This window comes from Coturnix japonica, chromosome 19 (assembly GCF_054131305.1).
Source record: "Coturnix japonica strain WE chromosome 19, WE-NBRP24, whole genome shotgun sequence".
Lineage (NCBI taxonomy): Eukaryota > Metazoa > Chordata > Aves > Galliformes > Phasianidae > Coturnix > Coturnix japonica.
In genome coordinates, this window is record NC_140681.1 from 13,909,010 (window position 1) to 13,935,407 (window position 26,398).

Here is a 26,398-nt window from a genome sequence, read left to right on the forward strand (position 1 = left end):
CTGTTAATCGTCACTGTGCACGGCAAAGATGCCACCGGAGCAGGGAGCAGTTACCGCTTTTCTAAAGCCATTGCGAAGGGGCGCCGGGGAAACGGGGGGTAACGGAGATGCTGTGATTGATGCTTTGACAGACACACTGAACGTCACGCTTCTTTAATGAAAAAGAAGCAAAGACACAAACCCGCACGGAGCGGGCAGAGCTCCACAAGTTCACCAATGCCGCCAGCAGCCCCGGGTGCCACCTGCGGGCAGCCCCGCAGCTGCGCCGGGGGTGACGGCGAGGCAGAGCGCCCCGGTCCGCAGCACCGTTACCGGCTGCCGGCCCCGTCCCGTCTCCCCGCTCCTGCTCTGCCCTCCCCCTGTCCCCGCTGCTGCTGCCGCTCTCCTTTGCTCCCGCACCCCTCGCCCTCGGGAGAGAAGCGGTTTCCGCGGAGGGAATGGCCGGGAGCTCCTCCTTCCCCGTCCCCGCCGTCAGGTCAGCCCGGTCCCGCAGTCGGGCTCGGATCGCTGCGCTCGTCCTTACGCCGCCCTCCTCGCGGGCTCCCCGCGCTCCGCGAAGCCGCCCGGCCGCCTCCGGTCCCGCCGCCATGAGGAGGTCGGACCCCTCCGCCGCCCGCCCTCCCTCCCCCGGCCCCCCCCGCCGTCTCCGCCGCGGTCCGACCGCCGTCCCGCCCGCCCGCACACGCGGCCGCCCCCGCCGCCGCACCGCGCAACGGCGGCGCAGCGCGGCACGCACGGCCCGGCGCTGCCGCCCGACCTGATGCCGCGGGGCCGCCGGATGCCGCGCTCGGTGCCCGCGGGCACGGCGGGCAACTCGCAGGCAAGTTTGCGGGGAACTTTTCTTCCGGGAGCCGCGGAGGCCGGCGGGGAACAGCGGGGCATCGCGGCCGGTCGGGGGGCAGAGCCCGGCCGGGGGGTGTCCGCAGGGTCCCGCTGTGCTCCCGGAGGGTTCCGCGGCGGAGCAGAAGGTGCGCGGTGTGCGGGGGGCGCTGCGCCCCGCGCCGGGGGCGTCTCTTCCCGACGGCGCGTCGCTTCTCTCCGCTCCCGCAGCGGCGGCTCCGTGCGGCTGCGCCCGGCTTCGTGCCGCGGTGCCGGGTACCGGCTGTCGGGGCGCTCCGTGATGCTCCGTCAGCCCTTCCCGGCCCTCGGCCCCTCGCCCCGGGTCCTGTGGCTGCGCGTGGAGGCTTTGCGTGTCAGCTCCTTCTCTGACGGATCTGAAGGTCTTTTATAGTGTTATTTTTAAAAATGATGGACGTGTCTTATTATTGATGTATTTATCGGCTTCTGTTCGTCGGCAATTAACTGTTCTTTATAGACAGTGTATTTCAGGCAGATTATTTTTGTATTGGAATATGAGGGGAGGAAGCAGAGAAAACATGCGTGAAAAATTGCTCCGTGGCTACAGATTTCTTCATTGTAATATCAGAACACACGTCTGTGTGAATAAATGACAAATCCTTTACTTTTAAAGGCAACTTTCAGCGCGCCTTTCTAAAACTGCTCAAACATGAATCCATTTCTCTGCGAGAGAACAACTGCAGTTATTACCTGCAATGTATTCCAGAACATTTCCTGGGAACATAAGGCACCTGGCAAAGTTATTTCACTTCGGATTGTTATGAGAAGAATAAGGCTCAGCTCTGTCAAACAAGACACCAAGCAGTGTATATTTGTCACAGTTCAGTTTGCAGGTTGTCATACGACGCCCTGAATCAGAACACTGACCAGATCATGAAGAGCAGTTTGCAGATATGAGAATATCTTTAGCAGATGTTGTGTTTTTCAGGCTGACTTTGTGCTGTGTGTTGATTCTGATAAGTGTTACTTTGATGTAGCTCACTTAGCAGAGTTGAAGGTCTGTGTTACTACGTGATGAGCTGCAGGAGCACGGCTTGAAGTTTTTCAGAGGAACGCCCTGACAGTGATACAGGATGGAAGTCGTGTGTCAGGAGAGATGAGTTTAACACTGCTTGGAAACACTGCCTGTTTTAAACGGGGAGAGAGTAAGGAGTGCCGGATCACTGAACGGCAAAGCTGCTTCTTACAGTCACTGTATTCCCTGCACTGAAATCTGAAACTTCTTTATAGCAAATCTACAAATGGTAAAGAGCAGCAGAGAGAAGTTCTAGGCACTGGAACGGATCGAGGAGTCTGAGGGAGAGTTACGCATCCTCCTTGCATGCTTGCTATCACCCAGGCTCAACTTTGAATTGTCTGCATCGCGGAGCAGTGTCAGGTCCTTGCAGGAGCTGGTTACATCAGAGATGCACTGCAGAATTTGAAATGCTGCAGAGGACACGGGAGAAGGGGAGAACAGAACCTGAGGTGGAATTTTAGGATGTTACTTACCATTTCTATTTCCTTACTTCAGAAGAGCATCTTTAATAATTCTTTCCTCACTGTCCGGGAGTCTGGCACCCTTCCTGAATTTCTACTGACAGGGACGGCAGGAGCGATTTCTAATCCAATTTCTTCACCAGACATAATGGATAAGAATATCATCTTGAGTGAGAGAGATTTCTGAGAAGATGTTACGTCTTGTTCACGCCGCCCCATTGGCAGACACCAGGAGCCCTGGTTGGGGCAGTTCCTTGGGATTACAGCAGTTTCTGGAGACTGATTGGTATTGTATAACATGGTAAGAGTCAGCTCCTGCCCCACTGAGCTTATAAATAAAGTAGAACAGAAGGAAAGAAGCTCACAGAAGTGATTTATCCAGGATGAGCCTGTCTGATGAGCGAGGCAGCCGGAAGGAAGAGCTGGGATTCACAAATTCCCAAGTGTTCAGAAGGTGGAACGCCATCTCAGGTGGCGGGGCTGCATCTCTGGGCCCTGCTTTACCAAAGCAGTTTTATCTGAAGATTTTACTATTGTAGCACAAGGCTGAAGTTCATCTTGTTTAATCATTGATGCTGGGAAAATTGTCGATATAGGCTAATGTGTTTTTCTGACCTTATATTAGTGTGTTGTCCTTAATTCTCAGTGCATTTCTTATAGCTAACCCAGTGTCAGACGCCTGCAGAATATGAATAAGGCAGTTCGGGCATTTTTCAAGCTCATAACAGAAAAACTCAACAAACCTTTTGTGAGATCTGTCTCTTCTTAAAGGAACGCTGATCGTCATCACATAGAAGTGACTTCCTAAGACAAGAAGCATACAAAGAACTGTGTGTCTTTATCTCTGTAATCCCTTTAATCGGACCATATATGGGCTCTTATTTTCTCCTTCTCTCTTAGATATAAAGTTTGGTGTTTTGGAGGTAAAAGAACCACATAAATAGCGCATGTGCAGCATCAAATACCGTAGCTGCCTGCATGGCATCTGGGGGCTTCCAGTTCTGGCCATGGAAGGAGGAGGAGCCACCTCCTATAGGCAGTCATTTGGTGCCTTACACAGGGGATTAATTAGCCCAATTTATTGTCTCATGCAGGTTGGGAAGCTGGAAGTGAAGAAAGAAGTAATTTTAATTTGCTCTGTTGTTTCACAGTTGATGCCTCAGGGTGACAGTGTGTGACTGACATGCGCAAACGTTTACATTTATCTCTGCCCATTTCTTCCCATTGTGTCAACAATGGATGTGGTGGGAGATCAAACCAGTCACAGAGATGCGCTGCCTCCTCGTTTTTCCTGGCTGAGATTCAGAGGACAAGTTGTTACTAGCCAACATCATCTGGTATTACAGAAGGGAAATCTGTTAACTTAGTTCCCATTTACCCACAGTCTTCCGTTAATCATAATCTTTATTCTCTTGAGGCAAGCCCTGCTTCAGACATAGCTGAGGCAGAGGGGACAAGCCTTGTTTCTAAATAAGACGACAGTCTCTCTTAAGGAGAAGAGTATGTTGGGTAGTCCCATTTTTCCTGCATCAAACCTGAACCTGAGTTCATGGCCTGAACTCCTGGTGGTATTATTTCTACAGATGGGATCCTGGGAATGCTTTGGTAGGAAACAGCTCTTAGGTCATTAGGAGCGCTTCTGTGATGGGACTGCGTCAAGATAATTGCCAGGTCAGATGTTCCCTTCTCCCACTGTTCGCTGATCGCAGTGCTGCAGCTTTCCAGGGGGCACAGTGCCGCTGTGTGCTGTGATGCTCCGCTGATGATCCCAGTGTTGGCCAGGATTTCTTCCAATATCACTTCTTAATATGTTTATGTTTCATGTTAACGTTCCTTTAGAAAGCAGAGCTTGCAGATCAGGAAAGATTCTCTGAGTGCAGCCTGTGGGATTTTGTCAGTTCTGCACTCTCCCAAAGGAGTTTTAGAATTGCCCATTCCCTGCCATGGGGATTATTTCCAGACCAATGACTGTGAAGGCAGAGCTACTCAGCACAGCAGGCACAATTAGGAGGCACCAGCTGTAGACATAAGGACACTACACTTTGGGGTGGTGACAAAACCAACCCCTTTGCTTACCTCAGGCCAGGAAATGGTACCGCAGCTCTTGAAGCTCTGAATCACACCGTGCCCTTTCTTGTGTCGTCCCGTAGGCTTTCTCCTCCCACAGTCCCACCACAGGCCCTGTAAGTAAATGAACGGTCTCTGTTTATACTCCGGAATATACACATGGAACACCAAACAGTCTCACTCTGCTCAGAGCTCACCTGGGAACACCTGTTTGTAAGAGCACGTAAGGAGCTGTTCCATTTACAGCAATCCTCCTGGGAAGTTTTGGAGCACAACTGGGATAGCATATTATTGAAAACATATTTTAAGTCCCCATACAGCAAAGAAGGCCTGTTGCTGTTAAACTGAGTTGCAGCTGTGTTTAAAGTATTTTGCTGTTGTGTATTGATGATTTTTTCTTCTGCAACAGGTATGTAACACCATCGATGTGGGTTATAAACCTCATCTTCTGAAAACAACAGTTCTGTGTTTAAGGAAGCTGCTCTAGCAGGGATATACAGCCCCAGGGTGCATAGCAAAGAGGAGGTAAGTGCAGCCAGGAGAACAAAACTCTACGGCTATTGAAGTGAATTAATTGTAGTATTTGTTACTTGAGGCTAGGAAGTCAAAGTAGTTTTGTATAACAAATATCTACTCATCACTGTACAGTCTACTTAATGGATACATACTGTTGTCAAATGAAATTCAGCAGCTCCATGCATTGAGTTGTGGCTGGCTGTGGAGATGGGCAGCCCAGAAGCAGTACTGCACAGCTCTGTGCAGGGCAGGCTTTCAGACCAGCTGCATCAAGGTGAGTTGGGCAGCTCGAGTTCAGTATTTCCAGTATCCCTGATTTTTACCCATTTGAACTTTGTGATCACTTTGTTCTGTGGGCTTCACGCTGCTTTTGTGTGAGCAGAATTTTAACCTGATTTTCAAAGTCATCATAAGTATGTTTGGGTTTTGTATAATTACAGCCTATTTCTGTGCATAGGGTGCTAGTTGTAATTGAAATAACATCCCAGTATTTGTGCAGAAACTCTGTATTTCCAAACAATCTTCTGTAAGTGAGGCTTTAAAAAGGGAGCTGCCACGGCATGAAATAGACATAAACTCTGTACAAATGCCATCATCAAAACTTCCAAAATTGTTTCTGAATGGCCTTTTAGAAATAAGTCTTATACTGTTGATGCTGTTTTTAAGTATTTTGTTGATTATAGCACGACTCCTGATTCTTTCTGTACACTTAAGGGATACCAAAATATGGGATTTTTATTTGTAATAGTTAAATAAAAAAAGAGATTTACTTTCCTACAAAACACACTTGAATTCTGTGTTCTTGCTGATACTATAATAATTTTTGCACATGCCACATGCAAGAACTGCTCCTGTTTTCAATCTATACCTGCAGGGAACTGAGACCACTGCATGTGAGAGGGGAGAAGTTCCCTAGTTTGACAGAAATGCCAAGTAGAGCTCCTGGATAAGGAGGCAGCCTTTGAGAGAGTCAGTTCTCCCTGGCTGGACAAAAACAGCCTCCCCAGAAAGCTTTTTCTGGCTGCATTCAGCCCCTGCTGTTTTCCTTCCAATTATTTCATCAACCATAAATGTTTTTTGAGCCTCAGTCACTACATTTGTTCCAAACTCAAAAACAACCAGTCACTCACTAGATCCGTGTATCTGGTTTTCATTCCAGAAGACACTTAACAAATAGCAAAGGGATGTGAAGTTATCTTCCAAGATGACTCTTCTACCTGGAGAAAATTCTGATTATGACTATAGTGCCCTGAGCTGTGCTTCAGATGCTTCCTTCAACCACGCGTTCTTCCCAGAAACAGAAACCCTCAAGGGCGTCTTTTACCAAAGAGCCAAATTAATTCACCCTGAGGAGGATCTCCTGAAAGCCTTTCACCCTGATGATCGGAAGCATCATATTATTATAAACGTAGGGGGCATTAAGTATTTGCTCCCATGGACCACGCTTGATGAATTCCCACTGACACGCTTGGGACAACTAAAATTCTGCAACAATTTTGATGACATCCTAAACATCTGTGATGATTACGATGTGACATGCAATGAGTTCTTTTTTGACCGCAACCCGGGAGCGTTCAGGACAATCCTGACCTTTTTGAGGGTTGGAAAACTTCGGCTCCTGCGTGAGATGTGCGCGCTGTCCTTTCAAGAGGAGCTGCTCTACTGGGGAATTGAGGAAGACAACTTGGACTGGTGCTGTAAGAGGAGGTATCTGCAAAAAATGGAGGAGTTTACAGAAATAAATGAACGGGAGGATGATCTTATAGAAAATGAAACAACAGGTGAAACAGCAGAGGAGACAAAAATTGGCTTGTGCATGAAAAAGTTGCAAGACATGGTAGAACGACCCCAGTCTGGCCTCCCTGGGAAGGTGTTTGCTTGTTTGTCTGTTTTATTTGTAACTATCACAGCAGTGAATTTGTCCATCAGCACCATGCCTGACCTGAGGGAGGAGGAGGATAAGGTAAGTTCCCTTTTCAGGTTAGGAAACGGAAAGTGCTGGGAGGAGCAGAACAGCTACAAAGTCTGATGATGTTGATTTGAATGGGGATTTTGCAGCTGCCTTTAGATGGAAAAAAAAAATACACAAAGAATATTTGAAATCATATATGACTGTATTCAGTTACCTGCAAAAGAACCAGTCGTGTCGAGTTCTATGTCCAAAGAAAATGTTGTTCCTGGGCATTCTTCTATAAAACATTCTTTTCTGTAAAACCTCGTTAAGCTTTTATTTGCTATTTAGAATGCTTGAAATTACCAAGCAGTATCTTCTGTGGAATAAGTAGTTCTTTTCTAAGATTTGCCTTTAACTCGTTCCAATTTGTCATTGTGTTTTTCCATAGCAACAGCTTCAACTCCTTTAATATTTTGGGTTTAAAGAAGCCCACAAAACTCTCTTCCTGTCACTGTACCAACTAAAATAGTTATTATCCGAGTGCTGATTACAAACTCCTCCTCTTTCCTGCAGGGTGAGTGTTCCCAGATGTGCTACAATATTTTCATTGTGGAGTCTGTCTGTGTGGCGTGGTTTTCGTTGGAGTTCCTGCTGAGATTCATCCAGGCAAAGAGCAAGTTTGCATTTTTGAGGAGACCGTTAACTCTGATCGACATAATAGCTATTCTGCCATATTACATCACTTTGCTGGTAGACACCACTTCGGTGGGCTACAAGAAGCCCAGCTCTGGGAGCATCTACCTGGACAAAGTCGGTCTGGTCCTCCGAATACTCCGTGCCTTGAGGATTCTGTACGTCATGCGGCTGGCCAGGCACTCCCTGGGGCTGCAGACGCTGGGGCTGACCGCCCGCAGGTGCACCCGGGAGTTCGGGCTCCTGCTGCTCTTCCTCTGCGTGGCCATCGCACTGTTTGCACCGCTCCTGTACGTCATTGAGAACGAGATGGCAGACTCGCAGGAGTTCACCAGCATCCCTGCATGCTACTGGTGGGCTGTCATCACCATGACCACGGTAGGCTATGGAGATATGGTTCCCAGGAGCATTCCTGGCCAAGTGGTGGCACTGAGCAGCATACTGAGTGGCATCCTCCTCATGGCATTCCCAGTCACTTCCATCTTCCACACGTTCTCACGCTCCTACATTGAGCTGAAGCAAGAACAGGAAAGAATCATGTACAGGAGGGCACAGTTCTTATTAAAAACAAAGTCTCAGATAAGCAATGCTTCACAAGGGAGTGATATTTTATTCCCAAGTATCTCTACTGACAACAGGGCAGTGAATGACATTTAAGTTGCTGTTTTTCCTCATGTCGAGCAATGTTCTGTTGCATCACATTCCATCTTTCACTTTGCTTTGGAAGCATTTTACAAAGGTAACCCTCATTTTGAAAGGAGGAAAAGGGGCTGTTAACCAGGAGCTGATGTGCTTTAAGAAGTCTCCAATTATTCTGTTTCTCCCCTCCAACCTTCCCAGGCTTTCATGGAGATCACACAGTGGGACTTTAGGGGTGAGAAGTTCTCTGACAAAAGTAACGTACCATTCTGTACTCAAGAGGATGTTTTGTCTTTTGTACTGCACATTTTTTCCAACTGAATCACAATGTATATAATCATTAAGCAGGCTGTCATTTTTTTCTTGTATATAAATAATGTAAATACAACAAAATTAATGGCTAAATTATCTCCCAGTAAGATGCCTTAGATCATGATCGAAATAACTACAGAGGTTTGTCCCACTGTGCTCTTAAAGAACATTAAGTCAGATTTGTCATTCACAACAGCAACCGTACATTTATTTGTAAGTCAGTCCTAATCATGGTAAGAACAAAACAGAGCCGAGCTGTTTGTATCATAACCTCACTGAAGATGCAAATACTTAGAGCTCATCAGCTTCAAAATTTAAATGATGTTACAGTATTGATCCTGTGTCACTGAATGCAGGACTCCAAGGAGCAGTCTTCTGAGTTTTGTAGCATTTAATATTATCAAGGGGAGACTAGCTGCAAATCAAATGAAATGTGCATGGTAAGATGCCAGTCGTTCCCTACCATCTGTTTCCATGTTTCTACTTTACCTCAGATATGAAACAGAATTAAGAGAGGTCTGTTTCCAGGGAACACCCTACTGTTGCTTGACAAATCAATATTGCAGCTACCCATTCACATTCAGCATTGGGTTCTTCAGAGGGAGCAGAAAATATGTGGTCGTGGGAAGTTGCCAATGAGGGGAAAAAAAAAAAAGAAAATATCATTTGAGTCATGGAGCGGGGGGTGCTGACAGCTTTATCCTTTCCTGTCCTCCATCATGAGGGACTTAAAAGTTAACTATACTTTTACCAGTATTAAAGACATCACGGTAATGGAGAAAACTTTGAACAGGCTACAGAAATGCAGTTAAGGCCAAAAAGCGCAACTGTGTAATATTTATCCACACAGGTGGGTCGGTCCAGATTCCTCATTGACATCTGGGGCGGTACCTGGCTCAGGGGGGAGCTCAGGTTTGGCACCTGCCCCTGTGCAGATAAATGCCAGACCTCCCATTTGTTGTGGTTTGTGTAACAACGCAGGAGACAAACTCCAGAACTTCAAAAAAAAAAAGAAGTATGCAATCCACTTGTTTGACTTTGTGTGCTCAGAGGTAAAGAAAAGAGAAACTCATGAACTGCATTGCATTTACAATTCCCCCCCTGCATTGACTGTTAGGAGCTCAGGAGGTTTGGAAGTTCCCATCACATTTACTGATGCTTCTCTAATCCAGTTTGCAGAAGCCCTGTTGCTGACTGGTCTTTCTGGAGCAGGTTGCTGGGAGTTCCAGCAGACAGGATGGTTTGGTGTTTTAGATGAGGGCCAAAAAACCACAGAATTCGTTCCTCAGCCCAAGCTGGTTGGTCAAGCCTTCATTACGTTGGTTTTGATTTCAAATATCTTAAGTGAAATTTGAAGGCGTTTTGCTATCCTTATTTTTAAGGAATAATTCCAAGGCTTTAAAGAGTGCACTTTATGAACAATTAGGGCTCTAAAAATCTTCTGTTGTAGAAAAGTATTCCTATGGAGCATTCCTACAGAGAGCTTACACACCCAACATAAACTCTTGGTGATTAATTATGTGCCAGAGCTAGGAATGTAACCAGCTTTTCACTCTTGATCATCAGCTTTAATTAGAGTTGGATAAAAAACAGGAACATCGTGACAAAAAAGGGACACGTTTTCCATCCAGAATACTCTTAATTTCAAAAATGTTTGATCATCTGTAGCATTGGCTTCAATACAAGTGCTATACATCCTTCTCCTTTTGTGTCAGCATTCATTACAGAAAGAAGTGGTAATTAGATTGTGAGCAACAGTTGCCTATCTCAGACTGCGTGTGACAAACTGAGCCATACATTTGGGAGTGAGAAGGGAGAAATTGAGTCTCACCAAATAAAATCTAAGCTTATTTCCCCTTTATTCTTGCTAACAAATCCATCCATTTTTTCGTGTCTCTACATTGAGTTAATGGTCATTTATTTCGTGTGTCACTTTCTTTTAATCCCAGAATTATAACTTGATTCTCAAGTCCTTGTCCAGAAAAAAAAGATCACCCTGGAGCTGGGTGTTGGTAGAGCAAACCTGTGACAGCATCCCCCCTGCTGGGAGCTCTGCCTGAGCCGGGAACAGCTCAGCCTGGCAGGATGTGCCCCTATACAATTTTGTGCTTGGCAGCACATCACTTGTAAGCACATCAACACGTCTCACTATGAATCACTGTAACAAACTTGCTTCTGTTTTATACAAGGTAATGCATACTGCAGTTCTTATGCTAAATAAATCCAGATATACGTCTTAAGAGCACAACGTTAGTATGAAACCCACATGCTGCGTTCTAGCTTTTACTGTGAAGGCGGAACATTTAAGGTGATTATGCCTCTTTAGAGTACATTATCTGAGATTTTAGTCAAATTCATGAAAATCATGGGCCGATCCAAAAGCTGACTGTTTCCAGTGGCACAGCTGACAGCTACCAAGTCAGCTATCACTCCTTTTGCATTTTAACAGCATGTGCAGTCAACAAGAAAGTTCCAATAGGAACACTTTGTGCTTTTATGAAGTCAAAAGAATGTTAGAATTCCCACTGACAGAGTGGTGCATGTCTCCAACAGAGATAGACTTGCATTGCTATTTATATTAACCTGTGTATACTGCAGAAGTACATACACTACAAATTCAAACAGCAATAGCTGTATTAATTTTGAGTAATACAGTGTTAGGCTCTCCTTTCTGTGTGCTTCTTAAGGACTATCACAGTGCTATAGGCAGGCACAACCACCTGCAGGAGGTGAGACAAATGGGTGCAAATGGCCAATGCAAAAGTAAAAGAAGTTTTGCTGTAGAAGGTTCTCATTGGTACCGCTGCAGCTCTCTGTTACTCTAACCAAAGTTCATGGGAGTCTCTCAGTGAACAAAAGCTCACCCCTCAGTCTTCCCGCTTTGGGCTGTAGACACTCAGCCAAAATTTGAATTAAGCCCTTCCCAGAGAGCCTGAAGTCATGGCCTCATTGCCAAAAGCTGGAGTTCACAACAGAGGGTGAGCATCACTCCCAACAACAAAAGTACACTCCTGATGTTCTATTACTAGCACAGGAAAATGCTTAACATGAGATTTACCCACTCACCACTTCCTCTGTGGTATTTTAATAAGCCAAATTCAGCATTGCTAATGATCTCAGTGTTGCTAACATAGAAACGATCATTTAAAGGACTGGAAAGTTAAGAAGATCGATTCAGATCCCAGCTGCCAGTCCAGTCAGGCACTTCAGCTCTGTGTGCTTTCTGTCTCATCCTGTGACATTAGAGTGTAAGTCCTCAGGACAGCAGTTCTTGTATGGGATCGGTCAGCAGGACAATGTAAAATCATACACCACAAATAAAGATAAATGCACATCCCACAGGTGAAGGAGAACATTGCCTGCACTGCACTGAAAAAAAAATGGTCGGTTTGGCTTAATAATTATTAACAATAAAACCAGAACTTCCTCCTCCCTTTTTGCTTGTTGTTTTTCTTTCTCATGATCCAGCGTCTCATATCGTCTGAAATACTCCCTGGAGATCACTGAGGATACCATGACTGCTATCAGTTCTACCAAAGGCACGGCAAGGAAATCGCAGGGCTGTAGAATCAGGGGATGCTTCAGCTCCGCAGTGAGGGCCGATCGAGGGTCCCACATTGCCACCTTCGGGCCGCTCCAGGCAGCTCAGTCTGAGTTTATCCTTCCTAAGTCTCAGACCTTTCTGTTGTTAAGCCAGCAGTCCACTACACAAAACAGGAGCTGCCTTTCATTGCTCATGAATTGGTGAATGCCCATTTGCATAAGAGACCTCATTTCCCAGCCAGATCTATGAGAGAAGCCATTTTATATTTGGAAATAACCTTTCTTCGAGAGTTGAGCTTCGGTCTCTTAGCAACAGCATGGGCACCTTGCATGAAGTGCAGCTCCTGGCACAGGGGGGCCTTGGGCCAGAGCAGCCACAGAACACCCACTGCAGGTTTCCTCGTCCAGAGATGAAGGCTCCCATTAGCAAGAGCTGCAGCCAACACACACTTCTGGGCTGTCCTGAGGCTGGGCCACTGTTTGCTGCCACACCTGTAGCCCAGCATCCCGTCCACTCACAAACAGCAGCAGCCCTCTGCATGTTTGATCCTCGAGCAATCTTCCCAGGGAAGAACCAAAACCATGCACATCATGGCCTGCACTCCTGTACCTTGGCAGACCCTTCCATGTCTTCATTCTGGCTACAGCTGCAGCCAGACTGAAGCTTTCAATAGATAAACGGCACCTTTAAGTAGGCCTGACACAGAATGGATATATTTCTGACTGGGAAACTTGTATTGCCATACACTAGCTCTACTGCAGTAGATAATTATGTTTCCTTTTTTGACAACATTCACAACAGGTGCCGTTTTGGATGGAAGCTATTTTTTGTTCTTCAGTTTTACCACCTGCACGAAATAGCAGAAGTGCAGGTATCTCACAGTACAGGGACACTGTCACAAATGTATCTCAGCTGGCTTCTATTCTCAGCTGAGCCAACCATGCGGAACACATTCTGAAATCAAGATTGAATTAACCCAGCAGTGCTTAAAGACTAGAGAATGGGCAAGCTGAAAAGACTTTCCTGCCATGCAGACCAGAAGCCACAGTGTAAGGCAAGCAACGGGGCTGGTATGTTTCAACAGTGGTAGCAAAACCACCAGGGGTTAATACCACAAACCAGTGTGTGTTTCCTTGTGGTTTACATTAACATTTGCTAACTGTGCTCCAAATGCAGCTACCCCTATACATGTTCATATTTTACTCGTCTGTTGGACTACAGAAGGAAATGAGCGCCCATATGGTGTCCACTAGGAGTTCGAAGAACTGATGCTTCCTCTGAGGAACTCCAGTCAGTCGGCAGCCAGTTATCCCTGCTTTTGATTTCTTGCCGTTCTTTCTCCTTCTCTCAGCTGCTCTCTTTAGCAAAGTATCTTCCTCTTATTTAAACCTGCCATTTGAAAATTACTGCATTATTTTAACTGAAGTAGGCAGCCAATTTTCACAGCATTAAACAAGTCACCACAAACAACCTCCCAAAACTTGGCTTGTTTGCTCCAGAAGCAAATCTTAGCCATAGGATGTGCTGTGCCTGTCTAAGCCTCTCCTGTTCTTCACCAGAAGAGCTCAGTAAGCACAAGCAAACTGCAGATTACTTTGGACCAGAAATCCAAAGACAAGTTCTTTTCATTATCAGCACTTCTGTCCTGGTTTTATCAGTATTTCATATCATAACCAGTTTGCTGCCTACAGCAAAAGTAAACAAGAGAAGTAGAGGAGGTTTTTTTAAGCTTTGTTTTAGCATATTTATTTTACTAACCAGAGGGGCCCACTTTGTTTAGTGGGGAATTGGACGTGGCACGTGAAAAACTCAGGTCAAGGCTCTGAAAGAAATGATGCTTCTCAAAAACACTCCAGACAGATCAGTACAGTTCCAATTTCTCCTTGGGATGCTGTACGTACTATTCCATCTCCCTGCTTTGTGCCATTCTATTTCCCTGGTCTTTTTTCAAAAGAACTGTACATTTGTACAAACACACCTCAGCTCTTGCTAAGGCAGAACTGCATCTGTTAAGGCCTAGGGAACGGTTTGGTTTACAAACCAGCAGTGCCACCTAGCAAACATCCTGAACAGTTCGCTTCCCTGGTATAACTTTACAAAGCACAGCACAGAGCTCTCATACTACAAAAATGTAAGAAAGAAACTTGAGCTTGCAGCATTTCCAGCTTCCAGTGCACAGTTTTGTTCTGAACAATTAGATTTTGACCCAAAATTATGCTTACAAATAGGATAATGAAGATGATGCTCACACAGCTAAAATTGCAGTACTTGAACTTTAAGAACTTGCTTTGGACACGTCCCTTATAGATTTGTCTACCAAACAGACACACTAATTTTTGTTTGAAATAACACATTTCAATATTAGGTGAGTGTTGAACTTCTTGGAGTTCTGAGATAAGTTTCCTGCAACCAAAATAAGGAAGATTTCAGTTTATCAAGGCACGTTAATGTCATGTGTTAAATATATTTTTGACTTACACAAAGGCTAGACCAGATTGATTTGCCATGCCTTAAAATAACCACCATGTCTCAGGAGAAACCAAGTTTGTGTATTTAAGTCTATTCCCGAATCCTGAAGACCTACATGTGGGAGACATTCAAACACGTAATCAAGAACAAATGCTGCAGCCACTGTCTATTCTTCTAAACCTCCACCAGGAAGTTGTTTCCTGCAGTTCCTGTGCCAAAATCCAGTCAGCCACTTTAAAAGAGAATATGATCAAAGAAGCAAAAAGAATCCTCACAACATCAAGAGACAGAGACGAAAAGAAAGACAGTGCTGGCTGCCCTGACCCCTTCTGGTGAGACATCAGACTCACTGCACTGTAAGCTCCTTGAATAAAGCAGCTCATCTTTATTCACAATTACAACATGCACCAATATTTAGACGGTACTTTGGCAACAATACAAAATGAGTTTTATTGCTTCTCTTAGAACTTCTGGAGATATGCTATGACTGGTGTGAAATCAACACGTGTTTGCAGTGTTTGAAATCAAGCCAGAATGAAAGGTAAACTTCCAATAAGATCAATTTGGGCTTAATAATAATTCTCTGGCTCTTGATTTTCCACATCATCTCCCAAGAGTCCAGCACCTCTTGAAGACAGTAAAATTTGTGTAGTGCTTCCACAAGCCCACACAGACAAGTGGACAGCAACAAAATGTCACACCAAACATAGCAGCTCTTTTTTCTTTCACAGTTTCTGTAAATCTGTCCCTAACAAGTCATCAGGAAAAGACTATAAACACAATTTCTATCTCCTGGAAGCAGCACGCATTTACAATCAGCCTTCATCCTGTCCCCAGAAGTATCAGTGAAAGGTTCATAGGTTCACCTTGCATTCAATGACTGAAAAGGATCACTTCTGCAGGTCAAGGAGATGTATGACATACCACCAAGGGTTTAGCATCAGTAGGTCGGACATTACAGAATCATTGCCATTGCATTCAACACAGAAAAATGAAAAACAGGTCAGTCGTTTCAGGTAAGTCTCTCTGGTTTCTGATTCCCGAAACCCAAATTCAACCAAGCCTTGACACCCTGCCTTAAATGGCCTTGACTCACAACTCTCATGTTACTTATCACAATTACATTGTCTTGGCCTTGAGTGTTTTTGTTGTCCTCTAAACTACAAAGACCTCTCTGTAAATAAATAAATGTATGTTACTGCTAAAACCCATGGCACATTACAATAAAGTAGGTGATGTGGATGTTCCACAACTTATTTTGTTATAATATACTTTTTGACTATTAATTGTAACGGTAATATTCTTTTTCGCCTCGTGTAATGCAGACTGCTCATGGCAGGTGTTGTTTTCCTCTTCAGAAATTAAAACGGAACCTATATCTTTATTAGTATAATTGCTTAATTGCTATGCATACATGATAAGGCCTCTGGCACCACCCTGTTGTGAAGCTATTTCTTATTCATTCAGCTTATCTACGAGAATTAATTCGATGTACGTAGCTCTTCATAATAAAATAACGCATTAGTCATTAAAAACAAACAATTATCACATGCACAATTAACCAGTCATTCACTTTTAAATAAGAACCACTGAATTTATTTCTTTCCATTTCCATGAATCATTTCGTATTTTTACATTAAAAAAATAATAACCAAGCATCTATAAAAATACATATAACGTAAAAATACACTATTTAAAAGAGCATTTACACCTCATTTGACTCACGTGATGTAGGTGCTGCACAAAGAAAATTAAACTCTAGAGAATTTACTGTTAACACTCATCCTTTCTTTAACATTGGGATTTTTAGTACTGAGGAAATGTGGGGTCAATTCTGCTGGCCCAAGTCATGAGCCCCCCTTTAATATCCTTCGCTAATATAGGACCAAATTCTTTGTCGGGTAACTCCTGCAGAATTCTTACAGCCTTCTGGGAGTCATTTCCTAATTTGCAAACAACATACACAGGAAAAGACGCTTGGCCATCAGTTCTTTGCTTTTCTTCACAAATTCTTTTTTCTAAGTATTCCAGATATTCTTTGTCTTTTTCTTCTAATTTACTCAGAGGGATGTGGACAGCATGTTCCAGGCGACAGATGTCCACTTCAACCTGTGGCCGAACATCCAGCAGCACGTGAGGAACTTGCTCATCCAGCAGTTGTTTGTATTCCTCCACAGATATCCTGTCCTCACTGGACAACAGATGTAAAGTTCTACATTTGTCTGTGGCAGAAGAACCACAGAACGCCTCATAATCCTGAAGGGCAGTGACAGACGGATTGTCACCACAGACGGCACAGTCTGATTTCTTCGGTCTCAACTTGATGTTGCGAAACCGGCCCTCCAGGGCATCAAACATCAGCATGAACCGATTGAAGGTGGAACCCATCCCCGAAACGATCTTCAACACTTCCAAGGCCTGAATGCACCCCACGATGCCCGGCACGACGCCCAGCACTCCGCCGTCCGCGCAGTTCGTCACCGTGTCCGGCGGGGGCGGTTTGGGGAACAGGCAGCGGTAGCACGGGCCGCCCTGGTAGTTGTACACGACCAGCTGCCCCTCCAGCCGCAGGGCGCTGCCCGACACCAGCGGCTTCCCGGCCAGGACGCAGGCGTCGCTCAGCAGGTACCGGGTGGGCACGTTGTCGGAGCAGTCCGCCACCACGTCGTACTGCCGCACCAGGCGCAGGGCGCTGCGGGAGCTCAGAGCCCCGCAGTACGGCACGTAGTGCACGCCCGAGTTCAGCCGCCGCAAAGCCGCCGCGGCGGACGCGGCCTTGGGGACCCCCGTGCGGGCCTCCCCGTGCAGCACCTGCCGGTGCAGGTTGCTCGTCTCCACCACGTCGTGATCCACCAGCCCCAGGCGGCCCACGCCGGCCGCGGCCAAGTACTGGGCGAGGGGGCAGCCCAGCCCGCCGCAGCCGACAACGAGCACGGAGCAGCGGGCGAGCAGCAGCTGCCCCCGCACGCCCAGCTCGGGCAGCACCAGCTGCCGGCTGTAGCGCTGGATGTCGGCGGGGCTCAGCGCCGAACGGCCGGGCACGGGGGGGAGCTCGGCACGGAACACGGCGTCGGCGGCATCAGCAGCATCAGCAGCATCAGCTGCATCCCGCTGGGCAGTATCATCATCCCGCTGGGCAGTATCATCATCCCGCCGGGCAGTATCATCATCCCGCCGCTCGGTCCCATCATCCCGCCGCTCGGTCCCATCCCTGTGTCCCTCCATGACAGCTCCCAGCCGTTCCCGCAGTTCCCGCAGCTCCCGCTCCCGCCGCTCGATCTCATCCCTCAGCCGCGCCGCCTCCGCCATGTCTGACAGCAGCGGGCGGACCCGGTTTCCGCCTCCGGCGGGACACTTCCGGCCCCGCCGCCGGCCCCGGTCGCAGCGGCGCTGACATGGCGGCCCGGCGCGGCGACAAGGTGTCGGTGCTGCTGCCCACGTACAACGAGCGCGACAACCTGCCGCTGGTCGTGTGGCTGCTGGAGCGGACCCTGCGCAGCAGGTACGGGCGGGACGGGACGGAGATCCGAGCGCTGCGGTAACGGGCACCGCGTCAAACGGCCCGCACAGCGGGTCGCGCTGTACGAAGCGCCGGTATCCGCTGGTGTCTGCTGATATCTGTTGATATCCTCTGATATTTGTTGGTATCCGCTGGTATCTGTTGATATCCGCCGGTATCTGTTGATACCCGCTGGTATCTGTTGATATCCGCTGATATCCGCCGGTATCTGTTGATATCCGCTGGTATCTGTTGATATCCGCTGGTATCTGTTGATATCCGCTGGTATCTGTTGATATCCGCTGATATCTGTTGATACCCGCTGGTATCTGTTGATATCCGCTGATATCTGTTGATACCCGCTGGTATCTGTTGATATCCACTGATATCTGCCGGTATCTGTTGATATCCGCTGATATCCGCCGGTATCTGTTGATATCCGCTGATATCCGCCGGTGTCTGTTGATATCCGCTGATATCCGCTCCCGGGCCGGCTGTGCTTTCAGCGGGACGGATTTCGAGATCATCGTCATAGATGACGGCAGCCCGGACGGGACGCAGCAGGTCGCCGAGCAGCTGCAGCGCTTGTACGGGGCCGACACCATCGTGAGTTGCTGTTATTTCTGCTCTTCCTGTCTCTCTGTCTCTGATTAGTTCATTTTTATGTACCACGTGGATTTTTAACAAATGAAAATGAGTTTTTCAAGTATTTTTATACCTAAAGATATAGAATTCTAAGGCGTCACAGAAGTAATTGAAATTGTTCTTCAATTGATGTATATTTTTATGTCTTGCAGCTTCTAAGACCCAGACCAAAAAAGTTGGGCCTTGGTAAGTGCTGGTTCCTGCTGGTTTGTAGTAAGTAGATAAAGAGATGAGCAGTGCCCGCGCTGCTTCTGGACACATCAGTTCTGTAGCACCCTGCTACCAGGGCTTGTTCCTCTGCATTTCTAGTGCAGTGACAAGGGTAACGGCTATAAAAACTAGTGCTGAATTAAAAGGGGGGAAACAGCTTTAATATCTGACCGTCAACGTATCATTTTAGGAGCATTTGGTTAATCATGTTGTGGTGAAACTTTAAGATTTTAAACCAGAAGATAAAGCTGAGTTTAGGAGATCACGTATGTTAAAATACAGAAGGAAACTTTCCGTCCTGCTTTCATCAGGCACTGCCTACATTCACGGAATGAAGCACGCCACGGGGAACTTCATTGTCATTATGGATGCTGACCTGTCTCACCATGTAAGCTGTATTTTACATATATATATTTTTTTAATCCATTATAATTACATTTTCCCTTATGTCCCCCCACCCTCCGGACTCCTTTCTCTAATCTGTGTTCTTTATATTTCAGCCAAAATTTATTCCAGAGTTCATCAGGTGGGTGCTGCTTCTAGTTTAAACATGTAAATGCTCATTGTTTTGTAGGAAGATTTGAGAGCTGTCTCATTGTAGTAAGAAATGCTCAGGGCAGCACTTCCAGTACAAGTGATGGGGCTTCACTGGGTTTGTTCCAAAATAATTCAGGGGAAAAAAAGTTTCCAACTGGACTAAAAATCCCCAAATTTAAACTAACAGAGCACACGTGTGACATGTGTGACACGGTACTTCTGAGCTGAGCAACCATTACAAGGAACAGAAAACTGCTTTTAAAATGCATAATGGTCATGGCTTGTTTTGCTGCGTTCTCTATTTATTTGTTTAAAGTTGCACATTTTATACTGAGTGATCCTTTTTGCTTTGCAATTCCTACTCACTTCATACAAATGTTCTTCCTGTTTTTCTGATAAAAACCTATTTCTAATAGAAAGCAGAAAGAAGGCAATTTTGATATTGTATCCGGAACAAGGTACAAAGGAAATGGAGGAGTATATGGCTGGGACTTGAAAAGAAAATTAATCAGGTCAGTGGTGGTTTGTTTTTTCTTTTTTTTCCCCAGACATCTGCACCTAAATTTGTTACTTAGAAATTAATAAGAACTCCAAGTACAGCTCTCAAACAAAAAATCTACGTGAGTTGAACTGTACCGGGTACTGCAAAATGGTGTGAAGTAATAGAAATGTGCACAGTTTGTCTTCAGTTAAAGCCATCAGGAAAGAATGTAGCAGTAAGTTCATGATAGAACAGTTGGCTGGTTCAGTGTACAAAGCTGCGTCAATGTGGGACATTTCTGCCTCATCATCTTTCACCTTTGAGAAAAGGTGAAAACAATGGACGTTCCCAAGTTATCCTTTTACATCATGTAAAGCATGTGCACATCTGATAGCTGTGAGCTACGTAGTCACAACTGATTTACAAGTATAGTGACATTTTTCATTTCTAACAATCTAAAACTCATTTTCCCTTCAGTAGCTCAATAATCATTTAAATCTGGAAAATCTTAATGTTGTGTTTTCACTTTAAGACAAACATTCATTAATAAAATTTAGCAATGAAAACATTAGAAATGTAAGTGCTCCATATTAAGCTACATATATGTATATTTTTAAACTTATTTTCTAGAAACTCTGCTTGATCCTCCTGCATTGTGAGCTGGGCTATTTTGACATTTGTGTTTCCTTTTAGTCGTGGCGCCAATTTCCTAACTCAGGTTTTGCTGAGGCCGGGTGCATCAGATCTAACAGGGAGTTTCAGGTATGGTGTGCAGGTCATAAACTCCATAGCAGTTTCTTAATTTCAAGTAATAGGAACTGGACTAAGAACAGGCCTTCTTTAGTGAAGATTGTCTCTTCTATTTGAGAAGGGTGTAAGAAATACAATGCAGGATGCTCCAATGACTTTGTTACTTATTTTTTTAAATGATGGTGATGTGAGTGAATGATTACAGTTAAGGTTCCTAAATGCAGAGCGTTGATTTCTGAAATTCAAAAATAGTGCTTTGTTTCATTTCATTTGTAATTGCTTTCAGGTTATACAGAAAAGAAGTATTACAGAAATTGATGGAAAAATGTGTTTCTAAAGGCTACGTCTTCCAGATGGAAATGATTGTTCGGGCCAGACAGCTGGGATATACGATCGGAGAGGTAGAGTAAAACTTGTGATAAGTGTATTGTACTTCCATTTAAATGCAGTTACAGGTTACAAGGACAGACTGAGAGAACGGGCTCTTCAGCCTGGACAAGAGAAGGCTTTGAAGGGACCTTATAGTGACCTTCCACCGAGCTTTCTTTTTCCTCCTCTTTATTGCAGAGACACTTGTAGCTTGGTTGTCTCAAAGTATTGCATTTTCTCCAGCAACCTGATTCTGCTTCAGATTTATTGCCCTCTGTCATTGGTTTGTGTTCTTCTCCAGCTTTCCAGCTCTTGCAACTTCCCACTTGTAAAATTTTTGATGTGCTCTCTACTGTCCTTGAAAAAGAACAGCAGTTGTATCCTGTATTCCCAGCGGTCTTATTTGTTGCCTGTTATTTTTAATTGAATTGCTCTTGGTAGTGTTGGAATTCACTGGAATTCTCTTTGCAGCCAAATCTCAGAAACAGTTCATTGCCATTTTCATAACCGTGAACTGCTGGAGAGCTCTATTCTGGCACTTCACTCTCTAAATTGTATTGCATTTCCATATGAACATTGGGTATCATTAAAGCCCTTATAAGAGGAACTGAGATGAAGGAAGCCGACTGGGTGCTTTCATACCTCACCTATGTAAGAATGCTGTAGCATGGCCATGTTTTGGTTTGGTTTTGTGTTGCAGAATTTCTCATTATGTTTTGAACCTTTAAAATAATTTTGCTTTTTTTCCCCACAGGTTCCTATTTCATTTGTTGACCGTGTCTATGGAGAATCTAAGCTGGGAGGCAATGAAATAGTCTCCTTCTTAAAGGGACTCCTGACATTGTTTGCTACCACATAAGACTTGCTCCTAAATTACTTTTTTAGAGAAACACTTTCTGCCATCGCTGTGGTTTGTAGCACGTAACAGCAGAATGATAATGTGCCTGGTGACCAGAAGAACTGCTATGAACTAACAGTTAGATGAACCAACAGTAATTAACTGAATGGACTGTATTGCAAAATGCACTGTTCAAAATAAATGAACTGTATGTGAAACTAGTCAAAATAAAGACATACACCCGATGTTACTTTTGTATAAATGATGATGTCTTGATGAAGAACACAAACAGAGCTAAATGATCTGTTGCATTTAGAAATAAATCATTATTCAGCAGAATTTTAAAGATGATTTTGAACTAAAGGCAAGAGAGGTCATAAATATAGAGTTTCTTATCTTTGTTCTGTGTTCTGCAGATGGTATTTTCAATATACAGCACTGGGTTTGCTTTCTTTCCTCAATGCAGCCATCCATGGCTCTTAGAGCTGAGTGGAGCTGTTTTTCCAAAACTGACAACAACTTGTGTTGTTTAAGAAGAAATATCTGAACAATCTCTGGGTGTAGAAGCCCACTGAAATCTTGTGTGAAATCTTCAAGTTACTTTAATCTGTTTGCAGATTCTTTTAAACAAGCCTCTTTGGAACACTGCCTATAGAAATGCTTAGCATCAAACAAACAAAAGAAAACGTATTGTAGGAAAACACTGGCCTGTAACGTAAGAAGTTGTGTGAGGATAGCTGTGCTGTCTCTAAGCAGTAAGAAATACAGCTGCTATGATCTCTGCCCAGACAGCAGCAGTCAGCAATACGGGGTCTTCTAGGGCCAGAGGTCACAAAGGTCCGGACGCAGTCATGGTTTGTGGGTCAGTCCGGTGCTTTTTGAATCCCTTTGTAGGCTGCTGCAGCATCGTTGGGCAGTGAGCTCAGCGATTCGTACAAGGATTTTGAGGAGAACTCTACTTTAAACCTGTCACCTACTAAGTTCATCACATATTCCCTACCGTTTCCCTGTTTTCTTGTGTGTTATTTTATAGACGTGCTTTTTCTCCAGATCGTACTCAGTCCTGTTTGTTATTTCTAAGTTCCTCAGACAGAAGCCACCACCAGTTCTCACAATACGAGTAACAGATGACAATTCTGTTGTTAGGGGTCGAGTGCCCAGAGCTCCACGCAACGTCTTAAACACGTACTAGGGATTTATACAGCAGCATTTTAGGTTTCAGTTCCTTTCTTAATAACATTGCAATGCTCTGCTTGCCTTGTTTTTGGCCACCACAAATCCCTGAATTAACGTTAACAGGAAATCTTTCACTCTATGTCCCTGGTTTTACAGTTCCGCATAAATCAGCTTTTCTTAATTACATCCATATTCATTTCCTATGAAAGCACAATGTACTGCTAATGTACTTTACTTTCTCCATTATACTTCCTTAAGAATCTGTGTCTGCTCGCACTCAATCATTTGGCAAGAACAGGAGCTTTAGTTCCTTCCTGGCTTAAATCTGTGTATATCATGGCTGTGTTGGCTGGGCATGCCAACAAAGAGGGAGAAGGTAAGCTGCATTTTGTACCAGTAACATCCTTTCCTCTGGGCAGCAAACTGAACACTTCCTTTGGCAAACAGGCAAGGCTATGGGGAAGAGACCTCTCGTTTTATTGTCACTGTGGTACATGAAGAGATTCTCACACCAGCCTCAGTTGCTCGTATCCATGAAAGAAGCCAGAGCACATGCTAAACTGCAAGAATATAGTCCCAACTTGGGGTTAATGAACAGGTTGCAAAGTTTTGCACAGTGCTTCACACAGTCTATTATATTATCTTTAACCTGTGTGAGGCGCTTGCACTCTGTGTAGTTTCTGAGGACATTTCAATGCACATCTCTAGTCAGAGCTGTGCTAAGTGACCTAAACAAGCTTGTGTTGAAGATGCTTGTTGTACAAACCAAAGCTCCAGCTTTGAAAAGAAACACTCCTAGGGGCTGCTGAAGTGGATATCACCTATTGTCAATGGACTTACCAGCTGATCAGTAACAGCTGGGCTGTGAGCAGCTGTGGTCTCCTCATGCCCTTAACACTTCCCAAAGCTCATGCCCTGAGATGTAGAATTTCTCACTCTTAGTCATGTGAACCTCAAAAGGACAAGCTGAATCCTTCTGACTACATCAATACAATCCCAAAGCTGGGACAACCACTTCTTCACAACCAGGTCCTAGTTAACATATCCAACTGAACTGGAAATCAGTATCAATATAAGATCCCTAGTTTATTTTGTTTGGGTACTGGGGTGAAGAGTCGTCTGGTCTGAAGTAGTGGGAACTTGGCTTCAGTTCTGGCTTGTTTTTAAAATACGAATCTCTAATCTGTGCCTGCAGTAAAGATGTGCCTAGTTCCAATATGGGCAACAGAATAAAACAGATTTTCCAACGGACTGTGTAGAAAGCCAACTGCAAGGCTGCACAACCTTCTGTGTATCAACAGTAAAAAATAGCAATGACTAATCAATAATATTTATCCAAGGGTCTATCAAGATGACTAGCATAAGCATGGATTGAAATCTTGGCACAACTGAATTAAATGACAGATTGTCTACCGAGTTCAGTACATTGGACTTCAGCAGCAGCTTTTCACCAGTCAGCATTTCAGAGCAGTTTGCACATTTTAACATTGGGATCAATGAGAACAGAATATACACAGACAAGAGGATTGCTTATCAGACATCATCACTGTGTTATGACACAGTCCCCCAAGGTGTCACACTGTAGAAGACATGGCTACAAAAGCTAATAGCAGAACTTCTCTAAAGCACAGGAACTTCTGGAGTATCATTTTCTCTTCTGTGACCCTGTCAAGTTTCACCTTTTTGCTTCAGGCACAGTGGCTATGCATAGCATCTTATGTACTGTGATTGGTATCATTCAGAAAGATCTGAGCACTAAATGGTACTTCCACATTTGTTTTCCAGAACAGGAAAGATCTTGACTGAGCTCCTAATTGCTGCTAGAGTGCCCAGCTGCCTTCCAGCCCACCATGTGTGCAAGAACAATCTACAAAGAAATGACTGGACTTACTACCTGGTGAAGTTCATGTCCTGACTCAAATGTGCCCAGAGTTCTTGTTTCCTCTCCATTTTTCCCTCCTGCCGGCTCTTGCAGGGGAGGCATGTGGCGGTACTTTAGATGGGCTGATCCTGTTAAAATAATGTAATTACTTGGTATTAGAGCCTGAATGTAGGAGAAGTGAAAGAGATGAGCTGCATGAGAGTGCTAAGTTATTGAAATTTTGAAGTGAGGCGATTTTTAATTAGACTTTCAGTTTACATCTTTCATTAAGAAATTCCTCAATCTGAATTCATTACTGACAACATGGAAGGTATCAGTCTTACATCCACAAACACAGTGTGGTTTGTCATGGCGGAACATCACCTCCAAGGGATGATGGATATTTGACTGACCCAGCTTTCCACACGTTTTGGCCCCGGTTCTGGGCTGGGTGCCACCATCACAACGTGGCTGGGCAGCTTTTTCCAGCTGGAGTTTCCCTGATGTTGTCAGTTCTGGGGGAATTGCTCAGAGCACTTTTCTAATCTCATTGTTCTATTCTATGGAGCTCTGCTCCTCTCACCTCGTGGCACTGCCGTGTGTTCCTACATCCATCTCGCAGACTCCAGGGCTGTTTTTAGGTGTTAGTGCTCCACAAACCCTCCTTTCTTCCACTAAAACACAATTTGCTGTCGCAGGTAAGTTTTGTGCGTGTCCATTCTGTTGTAAAACAGACTTTCTGACACCTACTGACTCTTGTGGCCACTGATGGGTGTCAGTGAGGAGGCTGGTGAGATGAAGGTATGATCTGCACACAGTGCTCTCGCTTCCACACAGTCCAACCAGGAATTCTTAGGCCAGGTAACAGATCATCACTGAGGTCTTTATGGAAGGTACCGATGTGAATGGACAGCAGCGGTGCAGGCTGGCGGGATGAGCCGTGTTAGCAGCGCGTTGCTGCTCTGTGATTTGGAACACACCGCGCTCTGTCACCATTGTCACCACTGTCACCATTGTCACCACTGTCACCATTGTCACCATTGTCACCATTGTCACCATTCCCCCCATGTCCCGCCCGGCTCCTCGCGCTGTGCTCACCCTCAGGTACCGCTGCCGCCTCATCCCGCGCTCTGAGGCACGGAGCGGGCCGGGCTGCAGGCCGAGCGCTGCCTGCTTCGGCGCTGCGAGTCTCGTTCCACACCCTGACACCTCCGGCTGCCCCGGGTCCCCCGGCCCCGCTCGAAGCCTCCCCCTTTATCCTGCCCCATTCCTTTATCACTCCCCATTCCTTTATCTCTCCCCATTCCCCGCTCCCCTCCACTCGTTGCCGTTCCTCGTTCCGCTCATCCCGGTCTCTCCCTGAGGCGCCGCACGCGACGGCGCGCAGCCGGCCCCGGGGTCACGTGCGTGTTGCGCGGTCACGTGTCCCGGCAGGCGCGTGCCCCCCGCTCCATGTGTGGCTGTAGTCCCGGCCGGTGGCGGATGGATACCGGGCGGTGCCGCTCCCGCTCCGTCCTTATGGCGCGGCGCCTCCTGGCGGGTCGGGGTAGATCCCGCCGCC

The 26,398-nt window shown here is 45.5% G+C and overlaps 3 protein-coding genes and 2 long non-coding RNA genes across 10 annotated transcripts in view; 2 read left to right on the forward strand and 3 right to left on the reverse strand.

Annotated features, from left to right (window-relative positions):
- Positions 1-7,298, reverse strand: part of LOC107323218 (uncharacterized) — an 86,559-nt gene extending 79,261 nt beyond the window's left edge. For 2 of the 3 annotated variants that reach the window (XR_014935843.1, XR_014935842.1), the window contains exons 1-3: positions 7,047-7,298; positions 6,511-6,631; positions 4,414-4,518 (exon numbers count right to left, since the gene is read on the reverse strand). This is a non-coding gene — a long non-coding RNA (uncharacterized LOC107323218). Of the gene's footprint in view, positions 1-3,087; positions 3,142-4,413; positions 4,519-6,510; positions 6,632-7,046 lie in introns of those variants that run through there. The other variant, XR_014935844.1, reaches the window with a different exon arrangement.
- KCNG1 (potassium voltage-gated channel modifier subfamily G member 1) lies at positions 364-11,890 on the forward strand. Of its 3 annotated transcripts, none has more exons than XM_085519847.1 (4): positions 364-475; positions 4,814-4,929; positions 6,080-6,883; positions 7,388-11,890. In XM_085519847.1, exons 3-4 carry the CDS (start codon positions 6,125-6,127, stop codon positions 8,162-8,164), a joined length of 1,536 nt encoding a protein of 511 aa, XP_085375973.1. In that variant the 5' UTR covers positions 364-475; positions 4,814-4,929; positions 6,080-6,124; the 3' UTR covers positions 8,165-11,890. The 3 variants fall into 3 exon arrangements, with proteins under 3 accessions (XP_085375973.1, XP_085375972.1, XP_085375974.1); XM_085519846.1 differs by lacking the exon at positions 364-475 and adding an exon at positions 691-820; XM_085519848.1 differs by lacking the exon at positions 364-475 and adding an exon at positions 1,991-2,638.
- Positions 7,885-25,823, reverse strand: LOC107323204 (uncharacterized). Of its 2 annotated transcripts, XR_004309422.2 has the most exons (3): positions 25,421-25,749; positions 24,871-24,986; positions 7,885-8,020 (listed from the first exon to the last, which is right to left on the reverse strand). It is a non-coding gene; the product is annotated as an uncharacterized LOC107323204 (long non-coding RNA). The 2 variants fall into 2 exon arrangements; XR_014935841.1 differs by lacking the exon at positions 7,885-8,020 and having other exon boundaries at positions 22,916-24,986; positions 25,421-25,823.
- MOCS3 (molybdenum cofactor synthesis 3) lies at positions 16,045-17,780 on the reverse strand. The gene has a single exon (XM_015882055.3). The coding sequence runs from the start codon at positions 17,778-17,780 to the stop codon at positions 16,278-16,280; it is 1,503 nt and encodes a 500-aa protein (XP_015737541.3). The 3' UTR covers positions 16,045-16,277.
- Positions 17,840-22,050, forward strand: DPM1 (dolichyl-phosphate mannosyltransferase subunit 1, catalytic). Its single transcript, XM_085519849.1, has 9 exons — positions 17,840-17,973; positions 18,477-18,576; positions 18,768-18,801; positions 19,137-19,213; positions 19,326-19,351; positions 19,779-19,874; positions 20,537-20,605; positions 20,880-20,994; positions 21,717-22,050. Exons 1-9 carry the CDS (start codon positions 17,867-17,869, stop codon positions 21,819-21,821), a joined length of 729 nt encoding a protein of 242 aa, XP_085375975.1. The 5' UTR covers positions 17,840-17,866; the 3' UTR covers positions 21,822-22,050.
- Positions 25,824-26,398: the final 575 nt, after the last annotated feature.

Coding starts and splice junctions, on each gene's coding strand:
- KCNG1 (XM_085519847.1), top strand. CDS start 6,125: ATGACTCTTCTACCTGGAGAAAATTCTGATTATGACTATAGTGCCCTG. Junction 6,884..7,387: donor TGAGGGAGGAGGAGGATAAG/GTAAGTTCCCTT, acceptor TCTTTCCTGCAG/GGTGAGTGTTCCCAGATGTG.
- MOCS3 (XM_015882055.3), bottom strand. CDS start 17,780: ATGGCGGAGGCGGCGCGGCTGAGGGATGAGATCGAGCGGCGGGAGCGG.
- DPM1 (XM_085519849.1), top strand. CDS start 17,867: ATGGCGGCCCGGCGCGGCGACAAGGTGTCGGTGCTGCTGCCCACGTAC. Junction 19,875..20,536: donor TTGAAAAGAAAATTAATCAG/GTCAGTGGTGGT, acceptor GTTTCCTTTTAG/TCGTGGCGCCAATTTCCTAA. Junction 20,606..20,879: donor GATCTAACAGGGAGTTTCAG/GTATGGTGTGCA, acceptor AATTGCTTTCAG/GTTATACAGAAAAGAAGTAT.